The sequence below is a fragment of the Henckelia pumila genome, chromosome 3, assembly GCF_033568475.1.
Source record: "Henckelia pumila isolate YLH828 chromosome 3, ASM3356847v2, whole genome shotgun sequence".
Lineage (NCBI taxonomy): Eukaryota > Viridiplantae > Streptophyta > Magnoliopsida > Lamiales > Gesneriaceae > Henckelia > Henckelia pumila.
This window is the reverse complement of record NC_133122.1, coordinates 53,698,414-53,721,569: the sequence shown is the minus strand read 5'-3', so window position 1 is coordinate 53,721,569 and position 23,156 is coordinate 53,698,414. Positions and strand designations below refer to the sequence as shown.

At 37.8% G+C, this 23,156-nt stretch overlaps 2 protein-coding genes across 4 annotated transcripts; both read left to right on the top strand.

The window, feature by feature from the left end:
• The first annotated feature begins 980 nt into the window (after window positions 1-980).
• On the top strand, window positions 981-16,064 carry LOC140891248 (ABC transporter D family member 1). Of its 3 annotated transcripts, XM_073299642.1 has the most exons (27): window positions 981-1,271; window positions 1,855-2,008; window positions 2,519-2,801; window positions 3,675-3,899; window positions 4,739-4,936; window positions 5,038-5,492; window positions 7,208-7,343; window positions 7,416-7,494; window positions 8,372-8,610; window positions 8,729-9,033; window positions 9,121-9,226; window positions 9,317-9,475; window positions 10,220-10,319; window positions 10,409-10,517; window positions 10,901-10,991; window positions 11,522-11,646; window positions 11,722-11,871; window positions 11,965-12,037; window positions 12,715-12,895; window positions 12,979-13,137; window positions 13,736-13,897; window positions 14,006-14,236; window positions 14,603-14,763; window positions 14,866-14,918; window positions 15,018-15,096; window positions 15,218-15,300; window positions 15,783-16,064. In XM_073299642.1, the coding sequence occupies exons 2-27, from the start codon at window positions 1,947-1,949 to the stop codon at window positions 15,787-15,789; spliced, it is 4,011 nt and encodes a 1,336-aa protein (XP_073155743.1). In that variant the 5' UTR covers window positions 981-1,271; window positions 1,855-1,946; the 3' UTR covers window positions 15,790-16,064. The 3 variants fall into 3 exon arrangements, with proteins under 3 accessions (XP_073155743.1, XP_073155741.1, XP_073155742.1); XM_073299640.1 differs by having other exon boundaries at window positions 9,121-9,475; XM_073299641.1 differs by having other exon boundaries at window positions 9,121-9,475; window positions 15,674-16,064.
• A 148-nt stretch (window positions 16,065-16,212) lies between these two features.
• Window positions 16,213-19,975, top strand: LOC140891249 (uncharacterized). The gene has a single exon (XM_073299643.1). It carries the CDS (start codon window positions 18,030-18,032, stop codon window positions 18,618-18,620), a length of 591 nt encoding a protein of 196 aa, XP_073155744.1. The 5' UTR covers window positions 16,213-18,029; the 3' UTR covers window positions 18,621-19,975.
• The last annotated feature ends 3,181 nt before the right edge of the window (window positions 19,976-23,156 follow it).

Sequence of the window (23,156 nt, the reverse complement as noted above, 5' to 3'; positions counted from 1 at the left end):
TCGTATTTCAAATTTTTTCATTAAACATGCATTCATAAACAAGTATTTAAATAATTTCAAGTACCAAAATATTGAACTAAACTGATAAGTTCAAACATATTGTTTTTTCGATTTAAAACTATATATTATTGAACCAAAATTTAAATTTTTTGAGAATATGAATTGCACAATTTGTAATAAATAATAAAAAATATAACATGCTAATATAATTCTAAATCGAAAAAGTAACATTCATGAACTTATCATTTGGTTCAATATGTTGGTATTTTTAGATATTTAAATCTTTATTTATGAATCATATTTAATGAAGAAGTTGAAAAAACGAAGTGATTTGATGAAATAATGATAACGAGATAAATTAATAATTTTATTTAAAATTTAAAATTTAAAATAAAAATAAATAAAATTAAAAATGTTTGGTACTTATCATTCACTTATCATTTTGATTTAATATTTTGATAATTTTAGGTATTTAAATCTCGTTTATGAATGCATTTTTAATGGAAAAGTTGGAAAAAAAAAAGTTTAATAAAATAATGATAACAAGATAAAATAATAATATTTTTAGAAAACATTATATAATCATAATAAATTTAAAATTAAAAATAAATTAATAAAATAAAAAATATTTGCTAAATATTTTATAATTAGATTTTAATAAAAATTATGTATTATGGGTTAAATAAATTTAAAAATTATTTTCACAGGGGTCAAATATGCATTTTTAATATTTCACATGGGTATTGGTGCAAAAAAAAATCAAAATTTTTGCCCAGTCGCATGAGAGGCGCGTGCGCAATAAGCACTCATTTGAAGGGACGATTGTGCTAATTTTTTAAAAAATTGGGGTTGAATATGCCTATTAAAATTTCACGAAGAAAAGTGTGCATTTTTAATATTTTATATCGATGATAGGTGCAAATAACTATTAATAATATAAAAAACCTTGAAAACTAGAGCAAAACAGATTGCTCTTACAGAAGTCTCCAAAGTCCAAACCCCCACCGTACCCTCTCAATAAATTCACAATTATTTCTCGCTCACTTCCCTTTTTGAGGGATATATATATTTTACTCGTTGATTTCTCACATACGGTTGCCTGATTGTTGTTTGGATATTCAGTGTGCTGATTTCGTTGGATTCCTCTTCAATCAGCGGATCTTAATTGCGTTTCCCGACTGATTGATTACTTGAGAGCTGCGGTACACTCGCTAATTAATTGATTTCGGCGTTCAACACCGGCGGCGATGACCAGTCCTCGGAACGATCGGGTTAGCCAGTTTTTTTAAATGAAAGTTCAAATGAATCAACAATTTTTAAACGATCGTGTTCGATATCCGAGCTTCAGATGAATCAAAACTTTACTTATTTTTGGTCAGGCTTCTGTCATTTGGAATTGAGTGGTCCTATGTTGCCTGTGATTGATGCACTTGTTGTTTTTGACTAGTTGCTTGTTAGTTGCTTTGGGTTTTACTTTTTCTCCGCGTTTTCCTAGTTTTAACGCCGGAAACTCTTCAAAGGGCCTAGGGCGCAGATAACGTACTCCGCTTTCTGTATCAGTTATGCTTATTTTTTTAATGATTGGATTCATAAGTTGATTATGCTGGAAAAAAGTTATATTTATTTCATAAAGATTTACCACGCCTGCTAAATGTGCTCACAAACTCCTTGAAATATCGTTAGTATTCTTGCAACAAGTGTTGCCAATCCATAGCTCTTGAGACAGTGCACACGTATTCTTCTGTGCCGCATGGTACATATTGAACGTTGATTTGAATAGGGCCTATTTATTGTGTTACTATGTAGGCGGTCCATTTTTATGTCCCTAATTTCTGGTTTCTTTGACCTGCGCAGGGGATATGTCGATATAACAATCTTTGTGCCCAACCCAAGTAGGCTGTAAACTTCACCACTGCTTTATTGTCTACTGGGGGTTATCTGAAGACATGCCTTCTCTTCAGCTTTTACAGCTGACCGAGCATGGCAGAGGTCTTTTATCCTCAAGAAGGTGAATTTTATTTACTGTGATTTAATTCTGTTAAAGTATCTAATGAAAGTGCTGTAAAATACATTCTGGAAATTATTCTTTTAACCCTTCGAAAGTGAAGATACCGTTTAATGATACATTCGAGCATTCTATCTTTTATCCTTTTGACATTGCACTCACTGTTAAAAGTATTTGAATGATACCTATTCATTATCTTCCATTCGGACCGCCCCTCCCTCACATTAAAAAAGAAACACCCAAAAAGAAAGGAAAAGCAAAGGAAGCTGCTTTTGTAAATACATTGATGGCCACACTTATTACGTTCTTCCCTTATTCAGGTTCTTCAGGTTTCGTCTTTCCTTTTCCCTCGAACATTGAGAGATAGTATTGGTCTAATGTGGAAATTCTTTGTTATGAAGTTGTTTCTCTTTGATTGGCTCCATTGTTGTTATGTTGAGGACGTAGTACATACTGATTCCAAGTTGAAGTTGCAGCCTCACAATCATCTTGTTTTCAATTTTGCTTCTGCAGAAAAGCTCTACTGCTTGCAACTGGTATTGTTGTGGCTGGTGGAACAGCAGCTGCATACATGCACTCAAGGAACAGCTGTACAAGACAAAATACTTTTGGTCCTTCTAATGGGGCCAAGGACTATAAGGAACAATCAGATGAGTTAATAGTAAAAGAGAATAACGTAAAGAAGGGTAGGCAAAAACGAGGAAACTTGAGGTCCCTCCAGGTTTTGGCTGCTATTCTGTTGTCTCGCATGGGAAGAACGGGTGCGATAAATATTTTGTCCCTGGTGGCTATTGCGGTATGGTTCTTTATTTATAAAAGACAAGTTTTATACCTGGCAGTATTGCTAGAAGTATTTTAATGTTCATTTATCATCTTGTCCATTGCTGCATCTGCCATCGGTTGTCACCTTTTTCTTCGTAATGGACCAAGTCTAGTATCAGTATTGTAAGTGGTGTTGTGTTGCTGATTCACAGTGTCCATTTGTAACGATCCCGAAAGGAAGAAACCCCCCACCACCTATACTCCCAAAACTTCACTTGTCCTCCTATTGTAGACTTGTAGTTAATAGCTTTCCCGTAATTAATATAATATTGTTTCTTATAAAAATATAAAAAATTGACAAGAAGTCAAGGTCCTTAGCCTGGCTTGGGAAACAAATGCGGCGTATCCAATAATTTGTCAGTTGGCAGCAGCCACGAAGCTGCTACAGAAAGAAAATTTTCCCACCTGACTATTCCTGAAAATGGAATATTGCAAGGGTGTCTGCTTGTGATATGATCTGTATCCGACTATTCTGACTTTTAAGTGCAGGTTCAGCCTTAATACATATGTTCACAGGCTAGATTCGACTCCTTAAAGTCTAATAGAAAATATCAAAAGGTTCATGCCAAATAAAATAATATGCAAGAACACATCGATTGTGCTAGGCTGCATGAGCGGACACTTTCTTCCTTGCTTGCAATGCATTTTCATTCTTGAATACATTCACTACATTTTGAACCAAAGTAATACAAAGCAGAGCCTGAAGAAAGAATTTATTGTCAAACTTATGAAGCAAATTACACCTTTCAAATATTTGAGTATGTTCATTTGACGTCAAGCATCCTAAAATTTGCGTTCCATGTGTATCGCAATCAGTCTGTATCTATCTTCCTCTGTGCCTTTGTAGGTTTTTCGAACTGCTGTGAGCAACAGACTGGCTAAAGTCCAAGGCTTCCTTTTTCGTGCTGCATTTCTCCGACGTGTACCTGTATTTATTCGGCTTATTATTGAAAATATATTTATGTGTTTTCTTCTGTCTGCCTTGAGTTCCACCTCTAAGTACATCACAGGGACTTTAAGTTTACGTTTCAGAAAAATTTTGACAAAGGTTACCCATACTCAATACTTTCAGGTATTTATTTTTTCTGTTTACTCTGACAGAATGCCACATGATTGTTTGGCTTTGCATTAATGCTTATGTGATATAATTTCATCTGCTTGAGTAGTTTTACATTCTCTAGCCCGCAAATTTTGGAAAGCTTCACACCGGTTATCATACTACTGTCTACTGGGACGTTAGATGCTGCCCGAAGGGTGAAATCCTCTGGGTAGCATCAAATATAGCCATGTTCCCATCAGAATACATTTTTCTTAACTGAATACTATAAATTTATATGTGCAATATCTCTTGCAACTTCAACTTGGGAATAGGTGGTTGTTTAAACTGGTGTCAGAGCTAGGGCTCTCATCTTTGAAACTTTGATCCATCACTTGTTTGTAAAAACTATGATTCTTGTTTAATGCTTGGACTTCTATTAGGCTTTAGGGTATCTATTCTTTAACTAAGTTTGGACACGTAAAAAGAAGCTCTGCTATCGTTACATTTAGTAAGACATCATGACTTAGCGATTTTTTTACTAGTGATTATTCTGTAAGAATGCATGATAACTACTACATTACTTCAGGCATAAATTTTTTTGTCATCCTAACAATTGTACGTGCAGTGGTGAAATTAAATATTAATTTAGTAAACCCCTTTGCTGATTCTTAGATTACTTTGACGAGTGTAATTGTATGCACTGCCTTTGGATTCCATTTACTTCTTTTTTTTTTAATCTCAGCCACAACATGATTTGACTTGATTAGAATTCATCTGATGAAAAGCATAATTAAAAAATGCCCCCAAAGTTATTGAAGGAAGATCTTTTGATCCGTTAAAAATATCAATCTGCTTTGTTGGTTGTGCTTCAGAGCATGGTATACTACAAAATGTCCCATGTTGACGGTCGGATAACCAACCCCGAACAACGAATTGCAAGTGACATACCAAGGTTCTGTTCTGAGTTGAGTGACCTTGTGCAAGAAGATCTAATTGCTGTTACCGATGGGCTGCTTTACACCTGGCGTCTATGTTCATATGCAAGTCCAAAATATATTTTGTGGATCTTGGTAATCATTTGCCCTGACATGAAATACTTTTAACACTTTGCTTTTGGATTCCTTAAATGATGCCATTTTTGTTGTAGTAAACGGTTATCATTTACTTTTAGGCCTATGTGTTGGGGGCAGGCGCAACAATCCGAAACTTTTCTCCTGCATTTGGCAAACTCACATCCAAGGAACAACAGCTGGATGGGGAATATAGGCAATTGCATTCACGGATACGAACCCATGCTGAAAGCATAGCATTATATGGTGGCGAAGCTAGAGAAGATTTTCACATTCAGCAGAAGTTTAAAACTCTTGTAAGGCATATGAGGGTAGTTATTCACGATCATTGGTGGTTTGGCATGATTCAAGACTTCTTGCTCAAGTATCTTGGTGCCACTGTTGCTGTTATCCTGATTATTGAGCCTTTTTTTGCTGGTGATTTGAGACCTGATTCTTCAACCTTAGGCCGTGCAGAGATGTTGAGTAATTTGAGATATCATACTAGTGTTATAATTTCATTATTCCAGTCCTTGGGGACACTTTCTACTAGCTCAAGGCGACTCAATCGCTTGAGGTACTCCTGGTTCAATTGTTTGTCTCATACTTTATGCCTTTCTTATGGTTATTTTCAGTATTGTTTCACTCATGAAGTTCAAAGGCTTTAGGTTCTATTAAATGAGGCCTATTGTGCACTTTAACCGATAAGTTTCTTTTTTTTTCTTCCAAATATGCAATTATTTTTATTGTTTTCTTGTATTCAGATTATTATTCACGATAGCTAGATCTTCATTACGATCTATTACTTGTCAATAGACATGTAGACTGTTACTGCAAGAATTGCATGATGAATTAGTTGGAAACATAACCGTTATTCGTCCGATCTTGGCAATCATGTTGGAAACTTGTGTAGGTTTAACTCTTCAATTACTTAAAATTCTGCTAATTCCGTTCTAGGTGAGTTGTTTTCTGGAAAGGGCTTCGATAGTTTGGAATTTGGTTCTGCTGTTCGTCTCTCTCATTCTTGTTCAATTATTTTAGGTGAACATTTATTGCTCCTTTGGCCTCATTCTGTACGCTAAGGGTAGACAACAATTTAAAGTTGGGGTGGTATTAAATTTAATCAGAGGAGAATGTAACAATCTCGCATTGTTTCTTTACTAGTGTATTTGACACAGTGAATTCCTCAACTTTTGAAGACTTCTTTATTTTGCATAGGGAAATATGTCAATTATTTGCTTGACAATCAGGATATTGGACCATATCTTTGTGGTTTCTTATGTTCTTCGTGAATTTTTCATAAGCACTATGAATTCTCCCGCGTACTTGATGTGATTAAGTTTCTAAAATTCGGTACGCGCTAGTCGGGCACCAGATTAGTGCCAAGACGGGGACTAGGTGCCGCTAGGCGGATACCAAGTTATCAACATAGTAAATCATATACTATAATTCCAACAAAATAAAATCAAATTTAAAATGAGTTCAAAATTACACAACTAATAGAATACCACAAATTTACTCTACTTCTTATTCTCCATAATTTTCAACAATTTGTTCTTCATAGGACACACTCAATATCATCATTGTGATCTTCCTCTTTTTCTTCGGATGCAAAATATACAGCTCATGAGATACGTCTTTGAATAAAGTCAAATAACAAAATTAATAACACTAAGTAGTGTACTAATCAATAAAGAAATGGGAACCAAACAGGCTTTGAGAATTTGAATAATTGCACTACCTGTAATCGGGTTTTGAGGAGGAGCCGTGTATCAAATTTTCTCTTTCTCTTATGTAATCACCTACTGCTTTCTCCTCTTCTATTCCGAAACGGTGTTGAGGGGGTTTTGGGTGGGAGGGTAAAGAAAAGTTTTCTTTAGTTTTTTTAGATATATTTTAATCGGGCTTAGAAAAAATCCTGAAAGCCTTAAAACCTAGATGCATAAGCCGATTAATCGCTGCCTAAGGCCGCCAAGGATGCTTAAGCTGGCAGCTGGCTGACTAGCACTTTGTCGATGCAGTCAGCAACCGGCGCCTAGGCCGAATTTTAGGATACTGGATGTGATGCCATTAGTTATGGTCAAACAGACGGAAGATAATTGTTAGATTAAGTTTAATACTGTCTGTTTAAAATGCAATAACATCATCAGTATATATCCTGTCTGCCATAGTGTATTTTGTTGATGTGATCTCTCCACATTTTCTGGTCATATTAGTGGAAAGATTGTGCTTTTTGGTCATTTATAAATTTTCAATGTGTGGGGGTGGCTGAATTGATTTTACACTTTTCAGTGGTTATGCGGATCGTATTCATGAACTCTTAGCTATATCTAGAGAGCTTGGAGCACGAGATGGATCTTCTCAGAAAACTGATGGAAGCAGGAACTATGTCAGTGAAGCAAATTACATTGAGTTTGATGATGTTCAGGTAGCAGGTTGCCTTGCCTTTTGACTGTTCAGTCAACCTCCCATGATCCTTAAACTACATTGGATTTTGCAGGTTGTTACACCTACTGGTAATGTATTGGTTGAGCATTTGACTCTAAGGGTTGAATCAGGTTCTAATCTTTTGATAACTGGTATGTCCTCTCCATTGATAACAGTTTACTTATGTAGTTATTTGCTAACTTATTTATCTAAATTCTAATGTGTTCTTCAAGCATTCCTATCCTGTTTTAATTGATTTTTGATTTTTTTAGATAGAAAGAAAAAGCTGCTTGTCCTTTTTTCTCTTTGTTCTAGTAATTGTGACTGGTATCCTAGTTCCAGCGCTTGCCCTCCTTGTTAGTTTAAATGAATCCTGAAACCATGCACTCTGGCCAGCCAGATGTATCTAGATTGTCAAAATGCAGGTGCTGCACCAAACACTGGTGGTTGTTTCTGTTGAATCGCTAGATTAAGGCAAGGAATAGGATTCTCCCTTGTGGCGACATGGGCCTGTGATTGTCAAAGTTTAAAAGCTGTTAAAAATTATATGCTGCATTTGATTGCGTATGAGCTGGACAGAGGTTCTTGGTCTACCAAAATTCGATATTTATTAGGCATAGTGTATTATTCCTGGTATTTAAGTTTCAATCGCTAGCTCAGACATGTTTTCTACTAAGAGATGAGTTTTGTTTTTAGTCTGGAATATCCTTTATCTTCTGTATTGGGATATGGTCTAGACTCTAGCCAACCATACTATGCCTGTTATACAACTTTTATTGTATTCTTAGTAGGTATTTTTTCTTATTCTTTTTGTTTTTAAATAAATTTTTAGTAATCAAACTCATTTACATCTTATTGTATCTAAGTATGAAATAATTTTGATCCTTCGATTAGTCATTTGTTCCATCTTTGTTTTTTTGTTGCATAAGAAGTGTCAGTGATTAATTTAAGTGTGGCATATTGTGCACATTGATTTTGGGACAGCGCTATCATGTAACCTTCTAACAATGACGCTTGATCCAATTTAAGGTCCAAATGGAAGTGGAAAAAGCTCTCTCTTTCGAGTTTTAGGTGGCCTTTGGCCATTATTTTCTGGCCATATTGTGAAACCTGGAATTGGTTCTGATTTAAATAAGGAGATCTTTTATGTGCCACAACGGCCATATACAGCGGTTGGAACTCTGAGGGACCAGTTAATTTATCCTCTTACAGCAGATCAGGAGGTTGAGTCACTTACACCATCTGAAATGATGGAGCTGTTGAAAAATGTAAGAGATTCATTCAGTCCAATATCCTTTGCGATATATTATGTGATATGCAATCATGACGATGACACTCTTTACTCAGCTCACCATTTACTCACCCCCTCTCCCTCTCTTTACGTAGGTTGATCTTGAGTATCTGCTGGAGCGCTACCCAAGTGATAAGGAAGTGAATTGGGGTGATGAATTATCTCTAGGTGAACAGCAAAGATTGGGAATGGCTCGTCTCTTCTACCACAAACCCACATTTGCTATCCTAGATGAATGCACAAGTGCTGTGACTACCGATATGGAGGAAAGATTTTGTGCTAAAGTTCGAGCTATGGGAACGTCATGTATCACAATCTCTCATCGCCCTGCATTAGTTGCATTTCATGATGTAGTCCTATCTTTGGACGGTGAAGGAGGCTGGAGTGTTCATCAGAAAAGGTAAGGACTGTGATAGGGGCTATTTATAGTTCATCTAACAAGGTGACTGGATAATTCTGCATATTAACATTTTCATCTAATTTGTAGTCTGGATTCTCCAGCTATAAGAGACAGTGAGTTCAATAAGAACTCTGGGACTGAGCGTCAAAATGATGCATTAACTGTGCAACGTGCATTTGCTAATTCAAAGAAGGTCTGGCCTTCACCTATTTTAAGTACCGATAATGTTCACTCTCTAGCCATCCTCATGTTACTTGCTCTTCCCGGTGAAATCAAATTTCAGGATTCAGCATTTTCAGCATCTAGGACACAATCATATTCTTCGGAGTTGATAGCAGCATCTCCACCCGAGAGATATGATTATCCATCCGCCGTGTTCCCACAACTTCAAACTGTTCCAAAGTTATTGCCTCTGAGAGTGGCTTCCATGTTTAAAGTAATAGTAAGTAATCTCCACTTCTGAATGCTCTATAGTGGCCTGTATAGCACTATCTATCATGTTGTAGATTATCTTTGTTAGATTTATTAAAGTTATGGGGCATGCTCTACGAAACTGCAAGCTTTGACAATACCAAGATAGAAACATTTTGGGCCTTATTAGGTGTTTTTAGCTTAGTTTCTTTCATAGAAATTATGATGATCAAATTTTTTATATGTTGTAGTTGTTAGCGTGGAATCTGGTGTCACGATGAAGGTTCAAATAGGAGGACTTATAAGTTGAGGTCGCGATATATGGACAGTTTCATGTTTGGCTCTTTAGTAGGTTTAAAGAAGGAATGTGAGATATCATGCTGTGGTTTGTTTGACAAAATATTTGTAGGTCTACAGTTTCTCATTCAATTCATATCCCCTTTACTGGGTCTTCATCTTTTAGAGAGGAATAATTATAAACGTTGATGGCTTTGTTTGTCATCCAGTTCAGCAATTATTTGGGACGATATCTGGTTGCCCATTGGTTTCGTGCGTTTTGCAAAACATAATGGTCATCGGAGTTCGTTTTTTTTGTCTGTCTAATATTCTTGTTCATGGATTGTATTGTTTGGAAATTCACCTCCTTTAGTTTTATATATTGGTGATAATGTTGTAACCATGGAGTAAAAGTTTTATTCAGAAGCCAAAATACAGCTCTCTCAGGATTGATTTCATGGTACTCGGAACTCTTTTGTTGACCATTTGTTGGTTTTAGGTTCCAACAGTGTTTGACAAACAGGGGGCTCAACTCCTTGCAGTTGCTGTGCTTGTGTTATCCAGAACCTGGATATCTGATCGAATTGCTTCTTTAAATGGTATCTTTTTGTTATTTATTAACGTTGAATTTTCTTCTGCTGCTAAAACTTGGAATTATGCTATTGTTTATAACTCTTGACATTTTCAGGGACAACTGTGAAGTATGTTCTTGAGCAAGATAAAGCAGCCTTTATTCGGTTGATTGGTGTGAGTGTTCTCCAAAGTGCTGCATCTTCCTTTGTTGCACCATCTTTGAGGTAATTTTCGTATCTCCAGAAGATTTATATGGACTTGTACAATTATCTTGCTGATACAATTCAAGTAATCATCTGCGTCATTGACCTCTCTATAACACATCCCATTTGAGCATAATTCTGACCCAGCCCTCATGTGCTGTCTCTGCAGTATTGGGGCTTCAACTTTGAAATGTACGTAAATATGAATGATCGTTATAAATTATACCGGAAATGTCTCCTTTTCAGATTCTTACATTCTACAATCCGTTCCAATAGTTGATGATGAAGAATTCTAGGATTCATGAATGTATCTAATACTTCTTCATGACTCACGAGCATGTGTGCTGTACCTTTTTACTTTTCCTGTGCATTTTGTTCAATAATTCTCTCTCTTCTATTTTTAGGCACCTAACAGCTTTGCTCGCACTTGGATGGAGGATTCGGCTGACCAAGCACTTGCTTAAAAATTACTTGAGAAGAAGTGCTTATTATAAGGTGCTAAATTCCATCATACGAGTTTTATTCAGATTAAGCTGTTGTGCATTACCCTATGCTGAATCATACCATCATATGACGAGCATGCACCAGCATGCTCATGTCTTGGATTAATTTATGTGTAAGTTACACTGTGTCACAGTGATAACCAAGTTTACCATGCTGGGGGACACTTCTTTTCCGATGAACATCACATTTTGATTCCAGATTTCTCAAATATTCATGAGCTCTTTCAAGTTCTAGTGAAATTTTCGGAGTATTAGATTATATATGTAAACAATATAGATGTTTGGTATGCTTGTTAATATTATAACAATTGATCAAGTACAGAAACAAAATGCTTGATTTGACACTAAGGGAATTTGGTTGTAAATATTTTAGATTGTTGGATGTGGAAACAGTTAAGCAGCTACTTTTCTTCTCAGTCTATCCTAGGACCAGCGCGCCATGGTGGATAGGGCTTTTTTATTTAAAAATTTGGATGCCAAATTCAGCCATACAGAAAATGACAATTCATGGATGTTCCATAGGTTTTTCATATGTCACAAGTGAATGTTGATGCGGACCAGAGGTTAACTCAAGACTTGGAAAAGTTAACCACAGATTTATCTGGATTGGTCACTGGAATGGTAAAGCCAACTGTGGATATTTTATGGTGAGCTTTCTAGAAATTTTCTATGTTTACAGGATTAAATTTATTTTAGTTTGTAAAAAATCCTCTGTTTTTCAGGTTCACCTGGAGAATGAAGTTGTTAACTGGCCAAAGAGGAGTTGCTATTTTGTATGCCTACATGTTGCTAGGTTTGGGTTTCCTAAGGGTTGTCACGCCCGACTTTGGCGATCTTTCAAGTCGTGAGCAACAGTTGGAAGGAGCTTTCAGGTCATTTCTTATTTGGTGCTTTTCCTTTTCACTTCTTTTTTTATTTTAAAAGAAATATATTCAAACTTACTCTATACTTGGTGTGCATGCTAGGTATATGCATGAAAGGTTACGCACACATGCTGAGTCAGTTGCTTTCTTTGGTGGTGGTGCTAGAGAGAAAGAGGTTTTATTCGGATATCACTATATATCTCTTGTGCTCTTGGATTGCCTCTCTTTAAACTATTTGCGTTGATTTTAAACCATTATTGTGAAGGCTATAAGTTTGTTGCACAATCTAGGTCAAACTTTGTTCTTTGTGTTCCCAAGTTTGGAATCCTACCAGCCACATGCTTGGTTCGATCTATTTCCTTATTTTCCCATGATCAGTTTATCTGTGTTTTTGGAAGTTGGTGTAGTGAAATTGAAATTTTTGGCAATCAATGATAATATGATGAAATGGAAGCGCACCAAGTACAAGTTTTTTGGGTTTAATCCGGTTTCTGAAACCTCACTATTGCATGAAATGTATCATTGGTTATATGGGTGACAATGGCAACAACTGAAATCCACTTGGTTGGCTTAGAAAGCATATTAGTAATTTATTTACCCTTCTCTTATTTCTTGGACACCGAGTCAATTTGATATAGATTATGTGAACGAATAAAAACATCACTTGCTTTCCTGGTAATGTGTGTCATGTACTTTGAACTCTATCATATCTGTTGTTTGATGTTGAGTACTACCATGAACTTGTTTGCTACTGGTGGGTGGTAGTTTTTTTTGGTAATTTTAGCCTTCTTCAGCCTCCTAGTACCTGATTTGCAATCTTCAATTCTTAGTCAAATCTCCTTGTGCCTACAGATGATTGAATCCAGATTCAAAGAACTTTTTAATCACTCGATGCTTCTCCTTAAAAAGAAATGGCTATTCGGTATACTAGATGACTTTGTTACCAAACAACTTCCCCATAATGTTACTTGGGGGTTAAGCTTGTTGTATGCCATGGAGCACAAAGGTGATCGAGCATTGTCTTCAACTCAAGGTGATAGGAGTCTGTTGACCTTTTTCAAACTTGTACTCGAACTTTTTGTTATGTAAATGTTAATTATGTACAATTTTTATCAGGTGAATTGGCACATGCACTACGATTCTTAGCATCTGTAGTATCCCAAAGCTTTTTGGCTTTTGGCGACATTCTTGAGCTACATAGAAAGTTCCTTGAGCTTTCTGGTGGTATAAATCGAATTTTTGAGCTTGAAGAGCTTCTGGAAGCTGCTCAACATGGTATGTGTTGTTTCTTTCTTGTTTATATATGATTTGTTTTCGTTGTTCTAATATGATGCCATGCAAGTAATAAAATTATTGATTTTATTCTCCTTATTTTAGGATGGTGTTGAATAATTGCATTACCTTAATAGCTCATTTTCTAAGCAAAGACACCATCTCTTATTAGAGAATTTTATGCTAAAATTGTTACTTTTCATTGAGTTCCAGGTATGTTGGAACTAGAACTAAAGCACAATTTCCCAATCTTAAAATTGTTGGTGGAATGGGATTTATTTTCCGTAACACAAGGTTGTGAAAATATTCTATTTCAAGGTGGAAATTGGGGGCCATAATGGAATTGACCTCGCGGGTTCTTGAACATGCCATGATGATTGGTTGTAACTTTAGCATCTTGCAGTCATATGCATGGGATAAGATTTTGTTGCCTTGTATGGAAATATTCTGATTTTTTGGTACAAAATATTCTGATCTTGGTACTTCTGGACTTTGTTTCTGGCTTCAACGGTGGTTACAATAGCTGAGTTTACATTCTTAACTTTTTGCAAAGTCAGGTGGATGTTTATACTAATGGCTGACAAGGTTGCTACTTATGCAGAAGAACGCGGTGATGGGTCTTCTTTACGGTCTAAACATACTGAATCTCTCTCTGATGATATTATTTCGTTCTCGAAGGTGGATATAATCACCCCAACTCAAAAAATGTTGGCTAGAAAGTTGACGTGTGATATAGTCTCAGGGAAAAGCCTACTAGTTACTGGTTGGTGGATTGTCACCTCACTATCTCTATTGGTTAAACCCCTGCATAAAATTGATGGCAGCTGTAGTTTTATATATATATTTTTTTTGACAAAATTTTCTTCTGAAGGTCCTAATGGGAGTGGAAAGAGTTCCATTTTTAGAGTCCTTCGTGGCCTATGGCCTGTAGTCAATGGAAGGCTTATTAAACCAACCCAACAGATTGATTCGGAATCCAGATGTCGTCTCTTTTATGTGCCTCAGCGACCATATACATGCTTAGGAACCCTAAGGGATCAAATTATATATCCTCTATCATTTGAAGAAGCAGAAAAAAGGGCTAGGGGCCTAGTTGAAGAAGGTAATATTTTATTTTCTGCCCACTGTTTCTAGTTTTCATGCATCATGCAATGAAGTATTTTATTTATGTTTTAAATTTAATCATGTGAAAGGACGTTGATGTTTTGAACGTAATTATGCGAAAGGACAACATGTATATTGTTAACAAAAACAATAAACTTCATCTGGTCTGTTCTTTGCCTGCAGTTGTGCGTTGTACTGTTAGACACATAATTTACAAATTGATCAAATCGATTACTAGGCTTCCAATCCCATGTGATGGCTTTTGTCTTTTAATTTTCTATTTTCACATTATTCATCTCTGTATTCGATTGATGTTGCACCTGTACTTTCCCCTAAACTGATTCATTTTGATGTCTTTATTTAGGCCACAGGTCTGTTGATGCCAGAAACGCTTTGGATGCACAACTGAGGACTATTCTAGAGAATGTCAAATTACTCTATCTTTTAGAAAGAGAAGGTGGGTGGGATACCAACCAGAATTGGGAAGATATTTTATCTCTTGGGGAACAACAGAGGCTAGGCATGGTAATGCCAGTTGCAGTTTTCTCTCCGTGACTATATTTTTGTTCCTCATAATTATAGGGAATTGTGCAAACTTATTCACGTTATCTTTTGCTATTCTACAAGGCACGATTGTTTTTCCACAAACCCAAATTTGGTATCCTTGATGAATGCACCAAGTAAGCAAAGCTAATAATTGTCATTCAACTCTTTCTTGTTAGATTTTAAACCCCATTGACTTATTACACTATGCTCCAAATTTGCCCTTTTCATCACAGTGCTACTAGTGTTGATGTTGAAGAACACCTCTATAAGCTTGCAACTAACTCAGGGATTACAGTTATAACATCTTCTCAGGTAGAGAATCTCCCCGTTCTTACTTTATGCAGTAAAATTACATCTGTAAAGATTTTCCCTTGAGATGCTATTTTAATTATAAGTATACTCGACCCCTAAAAATTAGCATGTTTTTTTTCAGCGCCCCGCGTTGATTCCATTCCATTCAGTGGAGTTAAGGCTGATTGATGGTGAGGGTGCATGGGAGCTTCGAACAATTGAACAGTGAGTTAAGTATTCTGCTACATGTTTAACTTCATCTCCGCATATCCCATCCCTTCAAAATGTCTCAACCTTTGCCATTCCTGAAACATTGGCAACGACCTCAAATGAATTAAACCAAAATTACAGATTATAATATTGTTGTCAATTTAAACTAAAGTAAAAATAGAGCATGCAATAAAATTCCCTTTAGTGGTTCATTTGGGAGAGAGGATGGAGTGCAAAGATGGCTAGAATAGAATAGAAAAGCTCTGTACAGCCACAAGAAATTGTCAAGCAATAATGGCCTTTGGCAATGTTGTAATACTGGGTAAGCAATTTGTTCGTTATATTTAATCAGTATCAAGCAATAATCTGGGGAAACTTTTTGGGTTAGGTGATGCTTGTGAGGAATTTGACCTGTGTCCTCAGTCCTCCAGAGTCTCTTAATTATGTATAAATGAAAGCGAACCCTTTCTTATGCACATGAATTCATCTTGAGGCAGATCGTGATGAGACTGTTGTATGGCAAATGCGCTAATGAAGTTGATGAGCATCATGGATCACTAGAATTAATGCCCTGATCCATATCTGTATTTCTGTACTGATATACGAATCTATACGTATTTAAACTTGGCAGCACAAAAATGAAAATATTATAATTATTGTACTCTTTGTAATTGTCACGATTGCTGCTCTATGCTGTGCATATAATGACCTACACGTGGGATATACATAAAGCAAGTGTTTTCGGGGTCTTGAGGACCATTGCAGCATACACTTGGCCATTTGATTGTTGTGTTGGGTTAACTTTTGGCCTCTTTCTCTCTCTCTCTCTCTTTCTTTCATGTGTTCTTTTGATTTATGTGGGGTTGATGTGCATCTTCTCTTTAAATCTTGGGGAGGGACCCAACACATTTTGGGAGAGGATTGTGAGTTGTAAAGCCAAATATTTACACTATTGCTTGTATAATACGGGCCCCTTAATAATCAATGTTACTGCACTACGTGTAACTCTGATTATCTCCACAACTATATGGGCAATAGGCACTAGCTGGAATGTGGTTTCTTACATTGATTCTGGGGGATACCCATTTTTAGCTTCTTTTTTAAAAACTAATATTATATATATATATATTTGTTTTGAATCCTTAAAAAAATTAAAAATTATGTATACATGTGTGTATATATATAAATGGTTTTTGTATGTTTGTATTGCAATAGCATTATAGAAAAAAAAAATACTATAAAGGAAAAATATTAAAATTTATTCTTATCGATTATTATAATAGAAAATATGCTGAATAAAATATAATAAATAAGATACAATTTTACACTTGAATACTACGTAGATAAGTTATGAGAAATTAATCATACTAGAAGAATGAGTATTTTTCACATGCTTTGAAATCTATACTAATAATCGTGAGAGCTTAAATAGCTAACTTATTCTATAATGTTTTGTATGATTGTTTTGAATTAAAATATATGTCCAATTGAATATAATTTTGGGGCGGGGCGAATCAACTTGAACTACATACAGCATGGATATGGGGTGGAAATGATGGGAAAACTCGTTAGCACTCGTTAAATCCATAATTATCCACCAAACCACTTTTCTAAATAGTGTAGTGTCCGGTGGGGAATGTCTCTATCCCATAAAATCCCATAATCACCCACTAGTGTGTGTATTGTCCTCGAGTGGTGGCTGAAGAATTCACTCTATGTCAGTGAACCACTACAATTCCTCGAATGACATCAATCTTTAACAACTATTAACGAAATCACTGTCCACTACAATTGTTTACATCAGTACACCATTATGTTTCAACACCGTTGTAATTAGCCACGTGTTTTAAAAATTTCTATAAATGCCTCTATATTTAGTCATCTCTTCTATCTACTACATTCCTCTAGTTTTCATTCGACTTTTTTCTTTCTTTTTTTCCCCATTTATATTCTTAGCAGCATATTTTTAATGGGTTGGTCTGATGTGAGAAGGGTCGATTACATCCATAGCTGTAATGAAAAATAATATATTTTTTTCATTGCAGTGATTGAATTGTCTTGTGAGAGTGGTTGTGAATTTCTATTCATGCCATTTTTAAGAATCATCGGTCAAATATTTATTTCCATCTCTTATCAATTTACTATTTTAATCATCCGGCTAAGAGGTTGGAGTGGACGGTGGAATAGAAAATCCCAGAAGCTTGATTTTATACCACTCAGAGTTTTTGCATTTTTTAACATTTAAATTGGTACAAATGTTGCATGGTTTAATGGCATAGATTTCTTTGAATAAGGGAGACGCGATGGTTGGTATCCACATTAAAACAAAACCTTTTAGTGTAAAAATAATAACTAAAAGAAAGGGTACGTTTCATCCAATGAAATCGCAATTGGTGTTGAAGGCGAAATTAAGTGAATGATGTTCCCAAGTCCCAACTCAAGGATGGTCCATAGGGTCGTTTTCTTTTAGGGCTTTTAACCCTTCCACAATCCCAAGAGCTAATATGTGTATATATATTAAACCGAAGAAGAATCGTCACTAGATTTTGTTATCCACTGAAGGCGATACTCTTCTCCGGTGGAATTGATTTTATGATAATATTAATTAATTGGGTAACCCTTATCCTCACTTAGTCAAGGCTGCGCATTAATTTTCCTTCAAAAAGCAACACCACCTTAAGTCAATCACCGTCATTACTGTTTGTCCACTAGTTTATTGGCATTTGAGTACGTATTCTATATAAATGCCCCCATTAAGCAAGCTTGCCACCATTCATGACATGGATTCCTCCCTTGACTTTAAACTGAGAATAATCAAAGCCAGAAATATCGATCCCAAATCGTCGGGAGACTTATTCGTGAGATGCTATCTCCCTGCAGGAAACAAACAAAGAGTGATTAAACTGGACACCCACCTAATCTCTCCAAAATCCAACTTGATTTGGGATCAAACTTATTCTTTAAATTGCCCCCGTTTCCTTCAACAACAAGATAGCATCATTTTTGAGCTCCGGAATAGGATCCCAGCACCATTTCTTAGTTGCTCAAAACTTCTGGGGAGAGCTGAAGTTACGTGGAAAGAGTGTCTAGAATCAAGAAATATGAAGATGGAGAAATGGATTTCGATGATTCCCAAGAGTGGACGTGTTCACGAAGATTCAAAGCCAGCAGCAGTGCATATAGCTGTGAAAATTCAAGAATCTGTGATAGATATTGGAGCTGGTTTGATAAAGTGGGATGGAGGTTGTATTTGCATGGATGGTATCGGGTGTAATTCTTGTTTTTTAGACTACGACTTTTTTGCATTGGGATCATCTTTGGAAGCAATTATGTAGCACTAGCACGCGATATCTTGAATGAAAAAGTAATTATTAGTAGATTAATTTAAGAGCAAATTATTTTAAAATCCCCAAACCCAAACATTTCTTTCTCTTAACTTCCTACATTTAAATTTCTTTGTTTCAACTCCCTAGTGGTCCCCAAATTTGTCTTAACAAAGTGTTTAGCATTTAATCTTTTGTATGTGGCATTGCTTTACCTATCGAGCCCGTTCAAGCTAAGCAGAACTATCGGTTACGCAAGGTTTCCAGCCGATATACTCTGGATTAGGGTCCAACATGCTTTCGTAAGATGAATTAAATTCAAATACCTCTTTGACCATAGTGTCGTCGGGTCATACCTGCCGAGTTTTACGAAGTGCTCCTCACACTCCAACCACGCAGTCGCAACAGATGGTTTCTGCACAAACTCCTTCAACGACACCCAGCACAGCCTTAATTCGTTTTCTACCTTAAGGCGTATGATATATGAATTTAATTATAAAATATGAGCATGAAAGAACAAGAGACTTTAGAAAAATTATTCAGACATAATATTATTACATAAATCAACTCCTTTGAAGAGGAGAAGACAACTTGTTTAGCTACTCATAGTAGCTTTGTTCTTGAAATACATAAATAGAAAACTTATTACAATAGAAAGAGAAATATTACAACAATTTATTTGTAAGAAAACTGAAGGGAATTGTAGTAGCCCGTAACCAAAATCAGTAATTAAGGAATTAATCATAATTACTTGGGAAGAGTTCGGAAGCTTCGAAGGTGAGTTAGGAGGCTCCGAACAGGATCGGAAGCTCCGATGCAGGATCGGAAGCTTCGATGGTATTACGTCAGGCATGACGTGTGGTTGGATCGGAAGCTCCGATCAGGATCAGAAGCTCCGGTCACCCATATCCGAAGTCAACAAGTGATATTTTGACACATGGCAGAACAGGATCTTCGAAAGCTCCGATGGCAGGATCGGACGTTCCGATCGAGGTTCGGAGGCTCTGATCGTTGTCTATAAATACAAGGCCGAGAATTCATTTTCAATTGCCAATTCCGGATTTCCTCTCTATTCTAGTCGTATTCGAGTTATTCTAGCCTTCCTAGGCTTGACTCGGGAGTCGTCGAGGCGTTCGAAAGTCATAGAAGAGTTGTGCCCAAGTTCTGGAGGCATCGACATCAAAGGGCTAACGACGAACGAAGGTATAGCTTTTGCTTCCTAAAAATATTTAGGAGTATGCTTTAGCTTAGTTAAGGCTTTTAGAGCGCTATAATGATAGTAATATCATTTGGCAGTGTAGCGCGGATTATAGGCGTGGACCTAGGGCTGATAGCACTTGGCTAGTATTTGAGGTACGAAAGTACTGTTCGAGATATCCTGACTGAGTATGCATGTATTATGTGACTGCATGATTTATAGGTCATTGATTTATGCTGCATTCATTTGCATACTGAGCTATCTCCTTCGAGATGTCTGTTAGTAGGGTTTTTTCCTATCCTGTTAGTGGTTGGATATCCATCGATTTGGGTCCGGCATATCCACTTGTATTTCGGTATGGGAGCCACCTCCTGAAGCGACGGCACAACGTGCTACATACCAGGGCCCGGTCTGTCTCTGTTATCTGATCCTTGACCTCGAGTTTATAGGGAGTTCACTTTGCATGCATGTATACTCATACTCTCGTACTGAGCGTCTTATGCTCACGTCTCGTACTCTGTGTTTCTGAACACCCTATTCCATGGGCGATTGGACGAGGCGGGTGGATCCAAGAGGAGCTAGTCAGTGGTTGGCCAGCTGGAGCTTCGTCTAGGTTTTTATTTCTGTTGTTTTGGGTTGATACAACTATTCGATTTGGTTGTCTAATATTCGGATAAATTACAGATTCCTTTCCTTGGGATTGTATTTGTTTATGGTTTCAGCAAGATTATTCTGATATCTGTTTAATTAAGTTAATTGCATGCCTAAGTTCTGTTTAGTAGGTGATCCAGGTAAGGGTCACTACATTTATGGTATCAGAGCATGCAAAAGTATTCTTGGGATTTAGTCTCATCATGAGGTATTTTTGTAGATGGCAAACTACGATGATGAGAGTAGCCACGGAAGTGGAGGCGGTCGTTGGGGCGATGCCGACCGAGAGCGTCATCGAGAACGGCGTCATCGTCATCATGACGACGAGCGTTTCACTGTGCGTCGATTCTTAGCTATGGGTCCTAAGCCCTTAGTTGGAGGTGAGTCTCCGGAGGATGTGGAGAACTAGTTAGACCGCATGGAGACAACTTTTCAGACTTTCCAATGCACCGAGGAGCAGAATATGGAGACCCTGGGTTATCTTCTGGATGGACGTGCGCGCAGGTGGTGGAGGTTTACTTCTGCACCTTTTGTTGCGGCGAGAGGAGTGGCCACCTGGGCTGAGTTCCGCACAGCTTTTCAGAAGCTGTATTTTCCTCCTGCACTCCGTCAGTCGAAGGCAAGCGAGCTTCTGAGTCTGCGACAGAGAGCCATGTCTATTGATGAGTATCAGCAGAAGTTCTTTGATCTGCTATCCTATTGCCCCGAGATTGCTGACAGCTCTGGAATGAAGTATAATATGTTCCTTCAGGGCCTTAACCCTGAGATCCATGACCGTGTGGCGGTTGGCGACGACATGTCCTACGAGGGTTTGGTGAGCCGTTGTCACCAGGCGGAGGACAGCATTTGGCGGAACAGATCTTTCCCTCAGTCGAGGCCTGCTAGTTCTTTGGGTCCCCGTGCCCAATCTTTCAAGAAGTCTGGATCTACTTCTTCTTCCTCTGGCTCTGCTGGTGTTGTCCGTTTCGGTAAGAAGGACAAGTGTGATCACTGTGGAAAGAACCATCCATCCGACAAGTGCCGTAGAGCTTCTGGAGCTTGTTTCCGTTGTGGAGAGACTGGTCATATCCGGAGGGATTGTCCACTATCTGGGGGAGGCGATTCTGGTTTTGGTTCAGGATCTGGTTCTCAGGCCACCGTACAGCAGAGGTCGCAGGGACAGCCTGCTGGGAGTTCTCATTTGAGGCCACGAGCTTCTGGCCAGGTGTTTGCCTTAAGACATGATCAGGCAGTGGAGGAGAATGAGAAAGTCATCGCAGGTACATTTTTGCTTTATGGTATACCTGCTCTTGTACTTATTGACACTGGTGCATCTCATTCCTTCATTTCTGCACGTTTTGTTAAGAGGCATAAGTTACCATGCATTGCACTAGACGTAGTGATGTCTGTTTCTACTCCGACGGGTCAATCTGCTTTGGCTAAGCGTCTAGTGATGGGTTGCCCTTTAGAGTTCGAAGGAAACATTCTGTTAGGAAATCTCATGATCCTGGCGATGGACGACTTTGACTGCATTCTGGGAATAGATATGTTGACTACCTATCGAGCTTCAGTGGTCTGCTATCAGAGATTAGTACGTTTTCATCCGGAAGGGAGCGAAATCTGGTTTTTCTATGGTGAGGGAGCGCGACCCCCGATGCCTTTGGTATCAGCTTTGAGAGCCTGTCGAGCTCTAGAGTCTGGCGGGAAAGGCTACCTTATCTATGCAGTTGATTTGTCCGCTGAGAGTATTGGGATCGAGAGCATTCCTGTTGTGGATGAATTCCCAGATATATTTCCTGATGAGATTCCGGGTTTTCCTCCTGCTAGGGAAGTCGAGTTTGGCATAGAGTTGATGCCGGGTACTTCGCCTATTTCTCGAGCACCGTATCGTCTGGCTCCGTCAGAGATGCGTGAGTTGAAGAATCAGCTACAGGATCTTTTGGACAAGGGGTACATTCGTCCTAGTGTATCTCCTTGGGGAGCTCCTGTTCTTTTTGTAAAGAAGAAGGATGGGTCGATGCGGCTGTGCATTGACTATCGGCAGCTGAATCGAGTCACTGTGAAGAACAAGTATCCGTTGCCTCGTATTGATGACTTGTTTGATCAACTGCAGGGCACGTCATTTTACTCCAAGATTGACTTGAGATCTGGGTATCATCAGTTGAGAGTCCGTGATCAGGACGTAGCCAAAACTGCATTTCGTACTCGCTATGGGCATTACGAATTCCTAGTGATGCCATTTGGTTTGACTAATGTGCCGGCTATGTTCATGGATCTGATAAACCGTGTTTTCAGGGAGTATTTGGACAAGTTTGTTGTGGTCTTCATTGACGACATCTTGTGTATTCGCGTAATATGGAAGATCATGTTTCTCACTTGCGGTTGGTACTGCAGACTCTTCGGGATGAGCAGTTGTACGCCAAGCTGAGCAAGTGTGAGTTCTGGATGGATCGAGTGGTCTTTCTTGGCCATATCATATCCAGGGAAGGGATTTCTGTTGATCCAAGTAAGATTGAAGCGGTACTTAATTGGTCGCGTCCGACGACAGTTGCTGAGATCCGTAGTTTTCTGGGTCTAGCAGGGTATTATCGTCGCTTCATTCTGAACTTCTCTCAACTAGCTCGACCTTTGACGCAGCTTACCCGCAAGGGTGTGGATTTCGAGTGGTCCTCTGAGTGTGAGGAGAATTTTTGTGAGCTTCGATGCGGTTGACTTCTGCG